A 20003-nucleotide genomic window follows, 5' to 3' on the forward strand; every position below is an offset into this window, starting at 1 on the left:
ACAGTATAAAACTAGCAAAACCCAAAGCAGTCTCAATACATTATAAGTGACTAAAGATGTAATCAGATCATGTTTCTACATCCAAGCAGTGTAGGTCATTGACAATTGATACATTGAAGTCCATTCAGCACTGTGACCTAGACCTTTGACCTTTTTGACCCAAACATAACCCCCTCTTACCCCAAGGGCAACCCCCACCAAGTTACAAGTCCGGATGTCACTTCTTACTAGAGTGACAGTCTAGAAACCATTTACCTACAACTCACCGCTGCACAGTGGTTTAAAACCCTATGTGAACCCGACATCGACAAGTTTCTGTACAATAATCGGTCAAAATACCTTTATAATTGGTCAAAATACCTTTATAATATCTCAAGCATGTCTCAATGTCATCTTTAGGTAGATAAAACGTGGTTGTCCATTAGAATAATCCACAATTTATCGATCCGTGTCGTGATTCACGAATTATTGTGACAATTTTTATGATGTGGTTTTGAAGTCAACAGAGGGCGCTGTATCTTCTGTGTGTAATGTTAATGTACACGATGTTTTTGGTTGAAAACAGCGTTCTGAAAACTTAGTTTTTGGGAGTGAAGTCGATCTTGCAGGATTTCGGCGTTATTTTATTTTCAAAGCTAAGTAGTCACTCTATCATTTTATGGAAACAAATACCAAAAATATGTTGGCCTTTGGTGGCCGATTGGGAAAATATCCAACGTTTTAATTTTTGTTTATTTTCCTTAATTTTGCGATACAAACGATTGCTTTTTTTAAAATTCTCATTTTCAGGAGTAAAAACTCATTTTCGCTAATTTACCGTGAATTTCTAGCCACAACAAATGGTAACTTTACTAATCTATTACATATTTTTAGCATTTCGTCCAGGCCCTTAATGGCTCATTTTAAAGATGTGTGGCGGTATTTGTTTTTTATAAGTAGCATTTTTTGACATTTTAGTCGAAGATTTCAAAGCATTTCTGCCGTATCATCAAAACTTCGGTCCGTATTTAATTTTCTACAGTACGAAAGGTTACTTATACAGGTAATTTAAAAACAATATTTGTTTTCTCAAACAATTTTTATATGCCTATCCAGGTATTTTTTTTAACATAAGGGTTTGTGATTTTTGCTGAATATAAACGTATGTCACAATATACGAACTACAATTCCTTAAAAAACAAGGGTAATAAATTTCAAAAAAATAAAAAATCTTCAACAAATTAGTTTTTCTTGTTCAAGTCACCAAAGATATGTACTTGTTATCTCAGAAAAAAAATCGGACCAGGTGTCTGGGTCTTAAACCACTGTGCGCTGTGAGCTTAAAGGGACTGGACACCTTTGGTAATTGTGAAAGACCAACATATTTATAAAGGTTGGGAGAGAATAATGAAAACAAAAAACCTTGTCGTACAAGTTGTATGCTTTCAGCTATGCTTGCTGAGGTCGGGAATTCAATTAAAATATTTTAGTGAGAAATTACTTCTCTCTCAAAAACTATGTTACTTCAGAGGAAGCCGTTTTTTTCACAATGTTTTGTATTATCCACAGCTCTCCATTGCTCGTTACCAAGTCAGTTTTTATGCTATCAACCTGTTTATGTTTGTTGTGTTGTCATTTAGCCTTCGAGAAAGACTCTGCTAAGGTCGAAACGTCAGGCCATTAACTATTTTTTGAAATATTATTCCATGAAATGCTTTACTTTTTGAGAAAACGATAAAACAATATCAATTCTCGATATCGAGAATTTGGGATTTATTTTAAACACATGTCATGACACCGCGAAATGTGCGAAAACAAGGGTGGGTTTTCCTGTTATTTTCTGTCCGACTCCGATGACAGATTGAGCCTAAATTTTCACAGGTTTGTTATTTTATATAATGTGATACATGAAGTGTGGGCCTTGGATAATACTGTTTACCGAAAGGGTCCAATGGCTTTAAAAAGGATACAGGCGTAATCACAGTAAAAAACTAGCGATAGAAAATTATAAACTTTGCGTGACTATTGAAACCCCAAAGCAGTCTCAATACATTATAAGTGACTAAAGATGTAATCAGATCATGTTTCTACATCCAAGCAGTGTAGGTCATTGACAATTGATCCATTGAAGTCCATTCAGCACTGTGACCTAGACCTTTGACCTTTTTGACCCAAACATAACCCCCTCTTACCCCAAGGGCAACCCCCACCAAGTTACAAGTCCGGATGTCACTTCTTACTAGAGTGACAGTCTAGAAACCATTTACCTACAACTCACCGCTGTGAGCTTAAAGGGACTGGACACCTTTGGTAATTGTGACAGACCAACATATTTATAAAGGTTGGGAGAGAATAATGAAAGAAAAAAAGCCTTGTCGTACAAGTTGTATGCTTTCAGCTATGCTTGCTGAGGTCGGGAATTCAATTCAAATATTTTAGTGAGAAATTACTTCTCTCTCAAAAACTATGTTACTTCAGAGGAAGCCGTTTTGTTCACAATGTTTTTTACTATCAACAGCTCTCCATTGCTCATTACCAAGTCAGTTTTTATGCTATCAATTATTTTGAGTAATTACCAATAGTGTCCAGTGCCTTTAACCTTTTCAACCCCAAAACCATTCCAACTTGATTCTCTAGAATTATCAACAACTGCATTGGAGGCTAGCCTAATCCTATAAAGCTTGACCTCAACACATTTTATTTTATTGTAGAATAATGTTCAAACGAGTCTGATGTGCATTACATTTAACATAAATATTGATTTTTTTTGTTATTTATTTCAATATGGATAGCATTAGACCCCTTCAGGTGGCGTCACAGGCTCAAAAAACGCCCTCACGGGGATCAAAAAGCTCCCTCAATCTGTCAAAGGAGGCAAATGATTGGCAGTAGCTGCGTAAAAACTTGCACGTGAGCTCAGCGCCCTGTAGCTTTTTCGCACTACATGTATGCAAGGGGTCAATGTTTATTCTCCAGTTTAATTTTACTCATGTCTTATATAAGTCCTATAGGACTGATCTTACCATTTGGGTTGCGTTGAATTTACTGTGACTTTTATTCTTTCTAGAAGAAGACGGGGAAGTGACTGAAAAGGAGACCAACAAATGGGGTTCCTATTTACATCGCTGGTCAGGAGGCATAGTGTAATGGATAACAAGCTAAGGAGTGTCTTGAAAAGAGACCACACAATGGGGTTCCTATTTACATCGCTGGTCAGGAGACATAGTGTAATGGATAACATGCCAAGGAGTGTCTTGAAAAGAGACCACACAATGGGGTTCCTATTTACATCGCTGGTCAGGAGACATAGTGTAATGGATAACATGCCAAGGAGTGTCTTGAAAAGAGACCACACAATGGGGTTCCTATTTACGTCGCTGGTCAGGAGACATAGTGTAATGGATAACATGCCAAGGAGTGTCTTGAAAAGAGACCACACAATGGGGTTCCTATTTACATCGCTGGTCAGGAGACATAGTGTAATGGATAACATGCCAAGGAGTGTCTTGAAAAGAGACCACACAATGGGGTTCCTATTTACATCGCTGGTCAGGAGACATAGTGTAATGGATAACATGCCAAGGAGTGTCTTGAAAAGAGACCACACAATGGGGTTCCTATTTACGTCGCTAGTCAGGAGGCATAGTTTAATGGACAGCAAGCCAAGGAGCGCCTTGAAAAGAGACTGCACAATGACGGATCAAAGGCCATTTGCAGTGAGAAGATTCTGAACGTTAAAAAGGCCTATCCTTTAATAGGTTTTCCCAGCAGCAAATGGCCATTTGTTGATCAGGTAAATTTGACTAGAAAACAAGCTGTTCCCTCAGCATTTATTTGTGTCATGATAACATGTATACTTGTCACAATTTAATTTTGTGTGACCATTGTTTATGTGAGTGTCATTGAGTTGTGATCAGAATTGTTCCATTAACTCCAACTTAAAAGTGCCAATCAAATATATTTGATAATGAATAAATTTGTAATGCTAATTTTTAAATTTGTTAGTTGAAATTGAAAACAAGCTTACTAGGGCGTGAGATATTTTTATCCACAGTAAAAAAACGCCCCCCCCCCCCCCCCGGTATCCCATCCTGTGTCTTAAAACCAGGTGAGCAACTGGGTGTATTGGCCCAGCTTCAAGCTGTTCCCTTTTGGGGCATTGTTGTAGAGTCCACAACCGTGAGTGTTATGTACAATTGTGAACGCAAAGGTGGATTAAACAAGGCATTTTGGTGTGGTCATATCCGGTTTTGTTCCGAATGGCGCATTTTAGTGGTGGGACAGAGTCCTTTTGGCCGCCTATTAATTTGTGTGTGTGTCTAGTCTTCGTTGTTGTGATGTCATGCACAGTGCACATGGACTGCTCGTGTGGAACGTTTTTTTGTTTTCAGCGTTCCTAATTACACACAGCGTTACGTTCAGAACTTGCCTTGTTGTTGTGTTTTGTTAAATGGTGCCTTTTTTACTGTGGAAGAAAAGATCCCACATCTAAGCCCAAAGTCCAATCGGCATGTTCACCTAGCTAGGGGTTGATTTCACAAAGCAACCAAATCTATTGTAAGACAAATTGTCAGTTTTACCATAGTGATTTGTATTGTGACATCACACTTTAAAAGCAAGTACGATTGATCTTAGCTCTTTGTGAAATTAGCCCCAGATTTGATTCCTCTACATTGCATACAACAGTGTAGCGCAATAGAGACAGGCAACCTACCAGGGCTAATATTCACCTAGATTCTAGTGCTAGAATGTTTTTCTGTCTCGGCAGTTAATTTCTTATGCAGATGGTCAGGGCCCAATTTAAGGGCTCTGCTTACTGTAAGATTAGAATCGGTGCTTATGGAAGCAGGGAATTCTGTGCTTACAGCGAGCGTTTTTCACGAGAGGCGAATTTTTGCTTCTATGTGTGCGTACTCCACGTGACTAGGCATTCTACGCTTACAAGGCTAGCGTAGAAATTTGGCGCTTGAATGTAAGCGGGGAATCATGATCGTACGCGCAGAATTTGGCTGTAAGCAGAGCCATGAAATTGGGCCCTGATTACATTAACTCAACAATGCTATTTAGATTTGTTTATGCTCACACTTTCATTTTCCAATGGAGTAAATGCAAAACCATTACCTACATGTACTTTAATTTTTCTCGTTTTGGTTTCAGTTTGGCTTAACATTTTGTTTTGAAGAAACCAGGAAGTATCACTGTCCAGAAGCTTTCGTTGTCCTCGTTACAGGAAGTTTGTGAGATGATATCAAACAAAAAACGGGCTCTGAAAACAATTTGGGAAAATGATAACTCCAGATGTTACATATTATGTTTACTAAACAAATATCCCACATCATAGCTTTATTTTGTAAGGTTTTGTACACAAAAGGAAAGGCATGGGGATTGTAAGATTGAGAAATATATATTTTTTATAAATGCCTTAACTTTGTTGGTAATTTATTGTACATATTGATGCCACCATTGAAAGTAGTATAATGTGTTAAGCGGTAGTATGATGTGTTGGGTGGTAGTATGATGTGTTGGGCGGTAGTATGATGTGTTGGGTGGTAGTATGATGTGTTGGGTGGTAGTATGACGTGTTGGGTGGTAGTATGATGTGTTGGGTGGTACATGTAGTATGATGTGTTGGGCGGTAGTATGATGTGTTGGGCGGTAGTATGATGTGTTGGGCTGTAGTATGATGTGTTGGGCGGTAGTATGATGTGTTGGGCGGTAGTATGATGTGTTGGGTGGTAGTATGATGTGTTGGGCGGTAGTATGATGTGTTGGGTGGTAGTATGATGTGTTGGGTGGTAGTATGATGTGTTGGGTGGTAGTATGATGTGTTGGGCGGTACATGTAGTATGATGTGTTGGGCGGTAGTATGATGTGTTGGGCGGTAGTATGATGTGTTGGGCGGTAGTATGATGTGTTGGGCGGTAGTATGATGTGTTGGGCGGTAGTATGATGTGTTGGGCGGTAGTATGATGTGTTGGGCGGTAGTATGATGTGTTGGGCGGTAGTATGATGTGTTGGGCGGTAGTATGATGTGTTGGGCGGTAGTATGATGTCTTGGGCGGTAGTATGATGTGTTGGGCGGTAGTATGATGTGTTGGGCGGTAGTATGATGTGTTGGCTGGTAGTATGATGTGTTGGGTGGTAGTATGATGTGTTGGGTGGTAGTATGATGTGTTGGGTGGTAGTATGATGTGTTGGGTGGTAGTATGATGTGTTGGGTGGTAGTATGATGTGTTGGGTGGTAGTATAATGTGTTGGGTGGTAGTATGATGTGTTGGGCGGTAGTATGATGTGTTGGGTGGTAGTATGATGTGTTGGGTGGTAGTATGATGTGTTGGTTGGTAGTATGATGTGTTGGGTGGTAGTATGATGTGTTGGGTGGTAGTATGATGTGTTGGGTGGTAGTATGATGTGTTGGGTGGTAGTATGATGTGTTGGGCGGTAGTATGATGTGTTGGGCGGTAGTATGATGTGTTGGGCGGTAGTATGATGTGTTGGGCGGTAGTATGATGTGTTGGGCGGTAGTATGATGTGTTGGGCGGTAGTATGATGTGTTGGGCGGTAGTATGATGTGTTGGGCGGTAGTATGATGTGTTGGGCGGTAGTATGATGTGTTGGGCGGTAGTATGATGTGTTGGGCGGTAGTATGATGTGTTGGGCGGTAGTATGATGTGTTGGGCGGTAGTATGATGTGTTGGGCGGTAGTATGATGTGTTGGGTGGTAGTATGATGTGTTGGGTGGTAGTATGATGTGTTGGGTGGTAGTATGATGTGTTGGGTGGTAGTATGATGTGTTGGGCGGTACATGTAGTATGATGTGTTGGGCGGTATTATTATGTGTTGGGCGGTAGTATGATGTGTTGGGCGGTAGTATGATGTGTTGGGCGGTAGTATGATGTGTTGGGCGGTAGTATGATGTGTTGGGCGGTAGTATGATGTGTTGGGCGGTAGTATGATGTGTTGGGCGGTAGTATGATGTGTTGGGCGGTAGTATGATGTTTTGGGTGGGTAGTATGATGACCATTACATTTTGCATTGTAGAAGCTAATGGTTGTCACTCATGGTATAATGGTTTAATTTTAGGTTTAACATGTTAAAAGGCAGTGGACACTATTGGTAATTACTCAAAATAATTGTTAACATAAAACCTTTCTTGATTACGAGTAATGGGCAGAGGTTGATAGAGAAACAGCTCCCTCTGAAGTGAAGTAGTTTTTGAGAAAGAAGTTATTTTCTACGAATTGATTTTGAGACCTCGGATCTAGAATCTGAAAGCACACAACTGTGTGACCATGGTGCGACAAGGGTGTTTTTCTTTCATTAATATCTTGCAACTTCAACGACCGATTGAGCTCAAATTTTCACAGGTTTGTTATTTTATGCATATGTTGAGATACACCGAGTGAGAAGACTGGTCTTTGACAATTACCAATAGAGTCCAGTGTCTTTAAGCAACGTATTAATGACAATGTCGAGTTGCTGTGTGCAGGATCAAATCAAGCCATTGATGGTTTTACATGGTGTGAATGAAACACTTTCACTGAAAAACATTGGAAGGAATTCTGTATCTACAAATCAAATATTTTAGTGTTTTTAACACGTTGGAAAGAAATGTTCAGCTAGATCTGTACAGTTTTTGTGTTCTTTAATACTTAAATAAAAACTTGGTGGATGCATGTTGGCTACTCAAGATTGGTAAAATGGTAAAATATATAGATTCAATGGATAAAGAAAACACAATACTAAATGATGACTGTATATGGTGTGTTCATTCTAAATGTTTACATATTTCTTATTTATTTTGAATTATAACGACAGATAGGTTACATGAGGTTCGCCTTTTCTTTTGAAATCTGTTTTACTGAACAAGCGCTATCCTACGAATCACCCCATAAGGCCCTTAGGCCTAAGGGCCTTATCACACTAGGCAACTTTTACTACAGGCAACTTGGAGGCAACTAAATGCAGTGTGCTATATAGGACAACCTATTTTTCACAGGTTGCACTTATTTTTCAAACACCAACTTACGATTCCCGAGAATAATATGTGAACATTTTAAAAATGTGAATGAAATTTATTCTTGGAGATTGCCAGGAACTGGTTGCCTGTAAGGTTCCTCGTGTGAAATGGCCCTAAGACTTTAAATTTGCATCCGGGATAAAGAATATTAGTTTTTGTTTTTACCCATACACCCATGAACTGCCTCTAGCTGCCGGGCAACCTCGGTAGTCTAGTTGGTAAGACACTGCTCTAGAATTGCAAGGGTCGTGGGTTCGAATCCCACCCGAGTAACATGCCTGTGATATTTTTTCACAGGACTCGGGAAAGTACTGAGTATACAGTGCTAACACACATCGGTGTATGGGTAAAAACAAAACAAAATTAATGCCCTAAGACTTGTAAATTCAAGTCATATTCAAGTCAAATGAAGAGTGCCAAAATGCTTGTAGATTTTTTTATTACTTTTTTTAATGCCAAGTCGCCAGACACAAGGCCTGAAGGCCACTTCAAGGTGTGGGCTACAATTACTTTTTGTTCCAGAGGCCTATGCCACCTACTCCTAGGGCTGAAACATGGTTACCCCCTTTACAGTGCATACGGATGTAGGTTTGGGTTTCATCAGTCCGAAGCCTGGCCGGTAGATCAGAAAACACTACCTCCCCAATTTTACGTAGCAAGTGTATTTGATCAGCAGAGTGTGGGTTCGAATCCCGCGGAATTCGAACCCACACTCTGCTGATCAAATACCAGAGCTTGAATCCGGTGCTCGGTTAAAACCGCTCGGCCATGACACTCTAGTTTGATCTCTCGATCATAAGGGAAAATAACACACCATGAACAACAATGAAGTCTAGAGCAAAGTTCACCAAGCGTTCAAGAGGTTGTGAGTATATTTTTTTTGTATTAAAAAATGGCGTGTGTTACACCAGTTAGCTTCCGTTTATTAAGGATAACCTTCGTATCAACCGAAACAACGTTGGATACCAAGAAATGTGAATTACTTGGGCCTACACAGCTTCCGGCACGTAAGGAAGTGGTATAGATAACCAGCTTACAAGACCAAGAAGATTTGCCAACCCTGAACCTCACGTAGAATGGTCCACCAAACTTGATATTCATTCATTCATTCATTTCTTCTGTTTTTACCACATACGTTATATTTTAATGATTAAAGAAAACACAGGATTTTGTGTGAAGATGGAGGTCTCCAAGAATTATCAGCTTGTCGAGTAGAGACCCCACTCATACAACAACAAAAGAAAGAACAACAATTATATGCAAATTCCATTCACACATGCGTACAGACAATAAACGCTATAAAGATTTTTGCAATAAGCAGACGCATAAACGCGTTGCGTCACATCGCCATCATCCCATGTTCCATCACCTTGCTAACCCTGTTCACAATGTTACCATGGGTCTATTCTATAAGCGATACAATCGTTCATGGAATGTCGCTACAGCGCTCAACAATCTTGACTGGGGGTCTTTAAAGAAACGTTACAGAATTTGTAAGAAACAAACATCGTGAAGATCACAGGTTTACATCAAACTTAACGGTCTAATGATGATGATAGTTGAAAACATCCTCTGAAATATTTCTGTCTGAAATGTCATATTTAATGAGAAATAAATAATCTAACTTCGCGTTTGGAGTTTATCGCTCTGTGAGCGTTTTATTCATTTTTATTTTGGCATCGATACAATGCAAAATTTGTAATCGTTTTTTTTACTATTCTCTCGTGACCCAGATGGCCAATCGATCTAAAACTTCTACAGGTTTGTCAGTTTATGTATATGGTGGATTACATAAAGTGCTTACACTGCCCAGCAACTGTTTTGTTAGCAAAAACCAAGTCTGTAATGTTCCTTAAAAAGAAAAAAACATTATTGAAGGCACTGAACACTAAAAATAATTGTCAGCATAAAACCTTACTTGGTAACGAGTAATGGAGAGCCGTTGATGTATAAAACATTGTGAGAAACAGCTCTCTCTGAAGTGACTTCATTTTCGAGAAAAAAAAGTAATTTTCAACGAATTTGATTTCGAGACCTCAGATTTAGAATTTGAGGTCTCGAAATCAAGCATCTGAAAGCACACAACTTCGCGTGACCATGGTGCAACAAGGGTGTGTTATTTCTTTCATTTATATATCGCAACTACGACGATCGATTGAGCTCAAATTTTCACAGGTTTGTTAATTTATGAATATGTTGAGATACACCGACTGTGAAGACTAGTCTTTCACAATTATCAATAGTGTCCTGTGTCCTCAAAGGCATGTCGAGTTACATCTGCAACAGTAGATGACCGGTGCATCAAACACTCAACCAAATTCTCGCCAGGTTTTGAGTGACATCACCACACCAAGGACCTGTCATACAAAACACCTTACAAGGAACAAAAACAGAAGTCGGTTGCAATGATTTTGTACAAAACATCATTCCGTTTTTTTTTTTTAAACTTGCACCTGTGTCAGCTTTTAGCACTAGGGACCTTTAGATTTTAGTGAACGTGGACCTCGTTCACGTCGACCACGGTTGTGTGTTTTCCAAGTGACGTCATAACCATAGTTTTGGGGTCGCGACTCTATGGGGCGCCAAATGTAAAAACAAACAGAAAACACAATTATTTACATATAATTCATTATATAACACATACATCATTATTCATCCATTATTTTACCTCTATTTAAATTTTTTTTTAAACCACACAATATTATACATAGGCCCTAAGCTTCGCAAGAGTATGACACACACCGCAAGCATAGAGAATCACACCGGATTCACCAACTCAACTTCATGGGACATATTTTGTGGCAGGACGGCTTTGTAGAGGTGCTGGTCACCTGTTCCTCCTCGCCACTCACTGGCTCGGTATTTTTAAGCTTTTTTGGTTCATTGTTGGTTGGTTCATTGTTTCTCTATGTATCGTCTTGTATATTTATGTTTTTATGCCAGTGTAAATTTTAATAAAGCTAAAACTAAACTTAGACAGTCCAACCCTTTGAACCAAACATAAACACTGGTGTTGAATAGCTTACCATTACCCTCCGTTTTACTATATCTGGAGAATTTATCTGTTGTATATTTATTTTCTGTAAATAAAGTGTAAATTTGTTCGGTCAATAAGTGTTGTTTATATATAGGCCCTGGGTTAAAAAACTGTCTCCATTTGCAGTTGTATGTGGTAACCCGATTTGTGTACAGCCCCAACCCAATACCTCTTTTGAAAAAACCCTACCTTTGATCTTGTTGTTATTTAATTTTTCCATTGTTTGCATCATGCAAATTGCTCTCAATCCAACCCTATCACGTTTTCCTGCATTTTAATACGTACAATTACACACAACTTTTTTGGTCCAGTAATCCATTCTTTCATACGACCCTCCTTTGTCCCCATACTCCTGTTGGGGTTCGTAGCAATTCGATCTTAAATTCATATCAACCAGGGCCAAATTTCATAGAGCTGCTCAGCACAAAACTTTTACTTAGCAAAAAGTCTTCCTTGATAAAAGAGGATTAGTAAGCCTACCAACAAAATGTCCACGTGGTTTTCAGGATAGGCAAGCAACAGCTGACTACGTAACAAGCAATAACCAACTTGTTTGTGCCTAGCAGCTCTATGAAATTGGGCCCAGTGGTTTTTCAACTCTTAAACTTTGATTGGCTATAATGTTCCCATTTGTATGGACCCTTCCCTGAATCCATTTCCCCCTTTGTCTATAATAGGAAATGTATTTTGTTCGTACTTGTTTATGCCTCTGAAGGTCCAGTTTGGATCGAAAGCTAATTACAAGGCCATCTACCCACTCATTGTTGTACGAAGCTTTTATATATAATTATACACGCGATTTCATTTCCGTTTCTTTTTTGCAAACCATGATGATTTCTTTTATATGTGAATTCATTTTGTTAATTTTGCTCCATGCAGGTCTTTTGATATACATATTCGACAACTTTCATTATATAGGGCAGTGAAAGCGTTGTGTGTTGTAAGCGGATACAATTATTTTTTTTATGTAAATAACTTCGTTAAGTAACATGTTTACAGTTGGCGCCTCATACAACACAACGTGCAGACAACATGCAGCTTTAGATTTTGCATCCAAGACGTCGACTGACACGTGACTACATCTTGCTGAGGCTTTGCGCATGCGTCAAGTCGTCACCGATGTTGTCTGCACAAGGTGAGAACCCCAAAACTATGGTTAGGACTTACGTTCGGAAAAACCGCAGTCGTGCTCGACGTGAACGTAGCCTTTATAAAGGCGCATGCGGCACCTAGATGTCACTCATGCCACTCAAGAAAAGAGAAGAACGAGAGTAGCGACGCAGCGAAGCGCCTTGAATAAAGGCTAAAGTTACAACGTGAACGAAAGTCCGCGTTCACTTAAATCTAAAGGTACTTTTCAAAACCAGGAAGCAAGCTACACGCTTGAACTTAGTGTCTGATAACTTTGAGGGTTAAATGTATCGATTGGGACGGCGTGCTTGTATTAATGACACTTTCGAGTGTATCAAGTGTTTGCGTGATGAAACTAACTTTTGTTATCGTTCTGCTGACAAACAACCCGCCTTTCTAATAAACAGGTTTAGCAAAGTCCGGCAAATAATGAGATAAAATTATATTGGTGCAAAGGTAGATTGAAATTGCTGGATACGGACCCGGGTCTGGCATTTTTGCGTTTACAATAGCCGTTAATCCACCTTGCCGGATTCGATCAGGTGTGGCGGTTTCAACTTTCCGCTGTGTTCAGTTTTCCGAATGACCAAATATGGTAGCATTACGTCATGCGATGCCTGCGCACAACAAGCGAAAGTAGTCCATTTTTAGTGCCGTATTGAGTTATCCGTTACCCACCGGTAGCTGTTATGGCGGCGTCCACGAGTCGAGTGCAACTAGCGGCAAACGCGTGGATCGTATGAGTTTTTTTTATGCAAGCAGAGTGTGACCTGCCTGAAGTTGTTCCCATGAATACATGTAAAGATAGGACAAGAGATATGTGACTACACAGAAAAGAATCGTAATATATAAACAATTTGGGGTCACTGCTGAGAGACATTACTCGACAGGGTACTCTCGCGGCGGTATCTGAGAGGTCACACGGAAAACTGAACACGCCGGAAAGCTAAAACCGTTCGACCAACGTGCAGATAATTATGACCGACTACGTCACCCGGAAAACCGAACACGGCGGAAGACTGAAACCGCCACACCGGGTCTGATCCGGCTTTCTGGATCTAGTGTAAACGGGGTCGGGTCCATGTTGCCTACTCTATGATCACAGCAAGAACCTCCCACTTTCAAAACTCTAATAATACGACCCTGGACATAACGACAACGGTAAACAATCTTCCTCTCGACAAAAGCATTTTATAATTTGTGTCAATATTAACTCGGATACCGTCTAAAGTTGCATGCCCAATTTTCGCCGAGTAAAAAAAAAAAAAAAAAAAAAATCATCAATAAATATTTTGTCTCTGAACGTCGACAGATTTATCGCACGGCCACGAACTTGTTTCGATGATAAAGACACCCATCGCAGCTCTTCTATCCCTTATGATACTATAATGTGTACATTAATGGTAATTTTTGAACATTGGTTTTTAGTGTATTATAAAACACTCAGTACTTTCCTGAATTCACAGGCAAATCACTCGGTGGGATTTAAACCCTGCAGAGCATGCAGACGTCTTACAGCTAGACCACCCGTAGCTAGGCGGCTGGCAATAGAGGCTTGCTTGAAGCCCAGCAGTGGGTACCGCAAAGAATTCATATATTTTAATTGTATAAGTACTTTAGGGATAAGGAATAATTGTGTTTCACCCCTATTACCATTGGTAAAAGGGTCTGACTCCGAAAATTAACGACAATAAAAACTCAAGTGGTAAGAAAGTATAGGCCCTTCATCAGCTTTTGGATGATAGAATGCATTTTGAGATTTCATTTTGAAGCGGTTATAAAAAAATGCATATCTTTTCAACCCAAAATGCTTCAGATATCAATTTAAACCATAAGGGACTCAAGAAAATTTCATTTCGCGTTTTCGCCTTCAAAATCCGGAACGATAACGATCGTTATCGTTTTTGTTATCGCTGCAGTGTGATTCGGCCTTTGTAGGAGCGTTTTCGTTACGGTTTTGAACGTGAAAACAGGAAATAAAATTTCCTTGAGTAAGTGTTACTATATTTGCATATGTATTTTTGAAAAATTGGAACGGTTTCGAAAAACAAAGGTATACTTTGCCCAAAATTATCACTCGTCGCTCATTGCTTTCCTGTATTGTGTCTGACCATGGTCTGACCCAGATTTGGTTTGCTTTGTTTGTGATTTGTGATTTGTGATTGTGGCCGGAGTGGGCTCCGCTCCGGCCACAATCTAACAATCCCTCGCACACACAAAATGGCAGGGGACCGGTCCTTTTCAGTCGCTGGTCCCCGGTGCAAGAACGCCCTACCAAGTCATATTCGGAACACCAACGCACTCCAGACATTCAAGAGTAAATTAAAAACACATCTTTTCTCAGAATCGTCTTTTCCGTAGCACTCTTCCAGCGCTTTGAATTTTGTATAATGCGCTTTATAAGTCTCGTATACTATTACTATTATTATTATTATTATTATTATTATTATTATCATTATCATCATCATCATCATCATCATCATCATCATCATCATCATCATCACCATCACCATCACCATCATCATCAATATCACCGTCACCGTCGCCGTCGCCGTCGCCGTCGCCGTCGCCGTCGCCGTCGCCGTCGCAAGTTCTGGATTCAACTCTTTAGTTTTTAGGGTGTATGAAGAGAAGGGAGTATTTTACGAGTTTGATTTTAGGAGGGAAACGTGCTTTGACATAGCGTTGATTTGCATGCACCACTTTATAAACGCACCTGACTGAAACTGTTAACTGTTACTTGTGAGACCTTTTGTAAAGTGCTTCTGAAATTCTAGGAGGCTAGCATGCATTGATTGTGACGATAGGCCTATTGTTGCGAGAAGTTGAGTTTTTCCAGAAATACTTCCCAACGGGAAAGAAACCAGGTTGGACAGGATTTGATATTTGTATGAGTCTTAACTATAGGCCAGCTGCTGGTAGTCCATGGTTTGGCAACCAATAAACAGATGTGATTGCAACTGGCCGGCTGGTTTGGTGTAATACCAATGAGTTAACCAGTCGAACAGGAATCAAACCATGGCCCATTGTTATAGAGCTGCTAAGCACAACAATTTGCTATGAAATTGATAAAAACAGGATTACCAACCAAATTTCCAATTGTTGTATATTGCTAGTTGCTGGTGTTCAGCTGTTGCTTACAAATCCTGAAAATCACGTGGCAATTTGGTTGGTAATCCTGTTTTTATCAAGTAAAGGTATACTTCCACGCTACCAATATGGGCCCTACTACCGAAGAGGTAGGCCTACCTCCGCAGATTTGTAAGCGTTATTTTTCTTTTTACAAAAATTGAATGTGTTTATACCGGGCGTTGAACATTTTGCCGTTTTCTTTGTTAACTTTAAGTTTTTTTCGTTTTTAAAATGATTTGGTATTTCTGTCATGCCCCGAGTCATTCCCCGACCCCCGCCATGACCTTCGGAAGTTGTTGTGACAGACATGGGAAAAAAAGTTGATTATATTTACAAGAAAAATGTACGGATTTATTTATAAGTCATATACCTCAAACCACTGCATAATTTCATAGAGAAGAATAGGTCTAGGTTTCATTTCGCGACAGAGAAGAATAGGTCTAGGTTTCATTTTGTGACAGTCTTCGGTGGAAACTATATTCTGTTTACGGTGCGTGTAAATAATTGTATAGACATTATTGTGAAAAGAACACGAAGTTGCTTCGGTGGAAACTATATTCTGTTTACGGTGCATGTAAATAATTGTATAACCAAACTGAAAAGTTCCTTTGCAATACTCCAAGTTGCAGGGTTGGAAACATGAAAATACAATGGTGTTTGTTCATCGTATACATATAGGGGCCTATTATCAAGTCTTTCAACTTCTTGTGCTTTCTCTAGAAGATGATACGAGCATACTAATTGAAACGTCGAGTTGAAACCAACGGTTCTTTTTAGAACCACCCCAATTCATTTAGAGAGTCATACATGGTGTAACCGCAAACCTTTCCATACTCTTGTGTCTCCTTAACATTGTGTGTATAAGTATACTACATATTATAGATAACGTTCGTGTTCTGTATGCAAGAATACAGTACTTTGGACCATATTTTATTTGTCTATTGGAGACAATTGTTCATTTTATTGCAAGTCTGTGTAAATTAACGATGAGTATCTACCCTAAAGCCATGATCGGATTTCCCGTTTCGCTGTATATCGAAAGAAACATTATTTCACCATTTTACTTCCTGTTGTGATAACTCTCGGTGACGCAATGAAAAGACTCACCGTACCTTACCCGGATTAACTGAACATGGACTTGAATTAGTATTGTATGGTGAGGGTGCAGTGAAACGTGACGGGGAAATACCCATAAATTTACTTTTTCTTTTTTTCCCGTTAAGGATCTTTCTTATGGCACTGTGGCGTTAAATGCAGAACCATAAACATGTTGACCCTGAAGTTATATCAATGACTAATCTACTACAAAGCAAGCAATGGAATGAATGAATGAAAGGTTTACCATTTTGCTGTATCGAAAGCAACTTTCGAACCACCCCAACTCATTCCTTGGATCGGTCGAGTTGGTGGGGGACAGGGGGACATGCCCCCCAACCTTTTGGAGGGTGGGGGACACAATATCAAATGTCCCCACCTTATTGACCACCTTTATCATGAAGCCCAAGTTTTGCCCGGTATAAGACGAAACCCTGTGTCCCTATATGGGCGTTAATCCTGTGGGGCAAAGGACGACACAATATCCCCTCTCTCTCTAAATTGGCCCTAGATTGCATCACAGAGCGTCTAAAATGCAAAATTTTCCCGGGCCCTTAATCGGGCCCGCACCCCGAGACGTAAAGGCTTCTCAAACGCATGCTCCATCGTTGACAGATTTGCACCTCCCCCTTGAAAAAGTGGAAGAGACGTGTACCCCACCCACCCCACCCCATTTTCGAAGGGTTGGGGACATAGTATCACTGTTCCCCGTGTCGTTTGACCACCTTTATCATGCGCTGAGGAACTGGGAGCACTGGAACACAAACATCCACACAGCTCATTGTTCTGTTTTATCCAATTGGCCGCTAAATGGCCTAAAGATTGCACCACAAAGCATCTAATAATACAAAATTTTCCCATGCCGTAAAGGTTTCACACTCACGTACTCATTCACAGTATCTCCCCCTTTGTGTGGATCATTGTATTCTACTTTCAAAACATCTTTCCAAACATATGCATCGTATAACAAACGGTTACAAACGCTTTTTATAGACCAACTCGTCCGATCCAAGGCAACGTGTTCCTGGATCACTGGAACACCCACGGACGCACAATTAGAATGTATAGCATGAACTGCAAGCTTAACACGTGTTAATATAGCCACATCCCCCATATCGGAAATAAAGGCAGGAAATCCGCGCACACTGGAACAGCTACAACGGATATTAATAAGAAACACAAAATGCACACATCTTTTCCAGTTGTTCTATATAATGCTAAAGTTATGTAACAGGCATGAACAAGTCTTCAGATGGTTTACATCAATATTTTTTTTACTTGTGGAAGGCATGCGGTCACACAATAACTTTAAAGAAAACTATCATGGTTATCAGACCATGGAGAGAATCGGCATTTCCAAAAGACAAATATATTGGCAGATCTTAAGGGATCACTGGAAACGTCCCTTTGTAGTAAGGCTGCTAAACTGGGTGAAACTCTCGTTGACGTCATTAAAGGCATCGACACCTTTGGTAATTGTCAAAGACCAGTCTTCTCACTTGGAGTATCTCAACATATGCATCAAATAACAAACCTGTTGGTCGTCGAAGTTGCGAGAGAATAAAGGAAGGACCTCAGCTGAGGTCTCGAATATTATTTGATTGAGATATTACTTCTTTCTCAAAAGCTATGTTACTTTAGAGGGAACCGTTTCTTACAATAATTTATTCTATCAATCCATTGCTCGTTACCAAGCATGTTTTTATATGCTAACAATTATTGTTAGTACCAATAGTGTCCAGTGCCTATTTCATATTGTTCACATGATTTTATTTATAAGGCGTCGGTATGAACTAGTTCTCATGGTCTGACGATGTGTTCAGCTCCCGTTATTATAGAGAAGAGGAAGCGACACTAATAAAATGTTTATACTATTTTATTGTGTTTTAATTTTTCATTACGTCAGAGTAACATCCTGGTCTACAAAGTCCTATAGAGTGGCAGGGGTATACATCCCCAATGACTCACGCCAGGGAATCCCCCTTCCTAAACCGTGGGAACCAGCCATGGACGCCAAGTGCGACGAACGTTTCCACGATTTTCATAATCTTTTGAGGGGCAACTTATTTAAAAGTATTCAGATGTAACTTTTATGAGTTGCAGCCGATTTCACGAAACGCTAGGATTAATCCTACCTCGAGCTAGGACGAGCATATAGTACCTCGTCCTAACTATAGGTTCAATGCGTCCTTACGTCTATAGGGAATTGAACTCGTCCTCCTATGTTACGAAGAGTTTGGTGAAATCGACGGCTGATCTAATAATGGTAACTTCAATTTCCCTATGGATAACGCACTGAAGTTTGACTCCTTGGTACACCTAAGTTCATTTGGTGAAGGTTGCCGTAAGTGAGATAAAACAATGCCCGTGTTTGTAAAGGGTCATGGGACTGCCGTCCCTCCCCTCGACCCAACTGCTTTAAAGGAACACGTTGCCTTGGATCGGTCGAGTTGCCTTTACTTTGAAAGACGTTTGAAACCATTCGTTACAAAATCCAAATGGTACGATAGATAATTTTAAAGTAGAATATAATATTATAAACACAAACATGCCCCGAATTGGCACGGTTTTCCTAAGGCCTATTTTATTTTAGTCGACCGATCGGCCATTTAATATGTAGTCAGAATTTTGACTCCACGTGGCTGACCGGATCAGTTCACAAAGTACAAGGAAAACCGTGCAATTTCGAGTCACGTTTGTATGTTGTGTATTTCTACTTTTAAAACAGCTACCTAACCTATCTAACCATTTGCATTTCATAACAAAATGGTTTCAAACGCTTTTCAAAGACCAACTCGACCAATCCAAGGCAACCCGTGTTCCTTTTATCAACATGAAACTACAATGGTAGTGAAACTGCACCCCAAGCACCCCTAATGACTTAATTCCCTGGGAGTAGAGTTGCCGAGCGTGGATTTACGAGGACAAATAATGACTTTTTATTACCTACCCTGTCCGATGCAGCAAATAAAACGTTATCTCAGCTCAACATAATCTGACGATTTCTTAGTCCAAAGTCTTTATGTGAAATAGGCCCTACTATTGTTCACATGTTTTTTGAGGGGCTGACTGCACTGGATGTTATCACAGTTCAATTCCCAATTTCCCATGAAAAACGTATCCATTTAACATGAGATTGAGTGATTGACTTTTTTGAAGTGCGAACTTTTTTAGGATTCATAATGAAAACCAGTTAAACAAAACTTGTATGACCTAAAGCGATTGCGTACAAGATATCAGCCTGTCAAGTAGCCTAAGCCTTTATAGATAAGCCTTTAAAGAAATAATTGACATGTCTGGTGAAGTTTGAGTTTAAAAATCAATTCCCCCTTTTTTTCAATGGAGGAGTATTTTTGGTTTGTACGTTGTGTTTTTTGTTTATTTGTTTGTAGTTTAGGATAGGTGGTATTGGAGACGTTTGTTGATTTATTTACTGTTTAATGTAATTTTCCATAAAGTGATTCATCGGAGAGGCTTTAACGGAAAAAATATAGGCCTGCGGTTCTTTATAAAATCCACGTGCAGCCTTTGTGTAACCCTTTGTAAAGAGTTTTCCCCTGATATTCTATTGATCTTTCCGACAGGAGATATTTGGTATATGGGAAAGTT

The 20003-nt window shown here is 39.7% G+C and overlaps 1 protein-coding gene across 2 annotated transcripts in view; it reads left to right on the forward strand.

Moving 5' to 3' along the window:
- The window catches only part of LOC139944910 (uncharacterized), a 41865-nt gene extending 36259 nt beyond the window's left edge, over positions 1-5606 (forward strand). Inside the window, exon 26 of one of the 2 annotated variants that reach the window (XM_071942082.1) lies at positions 3047-5606. In XM_071942082.1, the coding sequence (XP_071798183.1) occupies positions 3047-3126 (80 nt within the window). In that variant the 3' untranslated portion in view covers positions 3127-5606. The remainder of the gene's footprint in view (positions 1-3046) is intronic. The other variant, XM_071942083.1, reaches the window with a different exon arrangement.
- Positions 5607-20003: the final 14397 nt, after the last annotated feature.

This window comes from Asterias amurensis, chromosome 12 (assembly GCF_032118995.1).
Source record: "Asterias amurensis chromosome 12, ASM3211899v1".
NCBI lineage: Eukaryota > Metazoa > Echinodermata > Asteroidea > Forcipulatida > Asteriidae > Asterias > Asterias amurensis.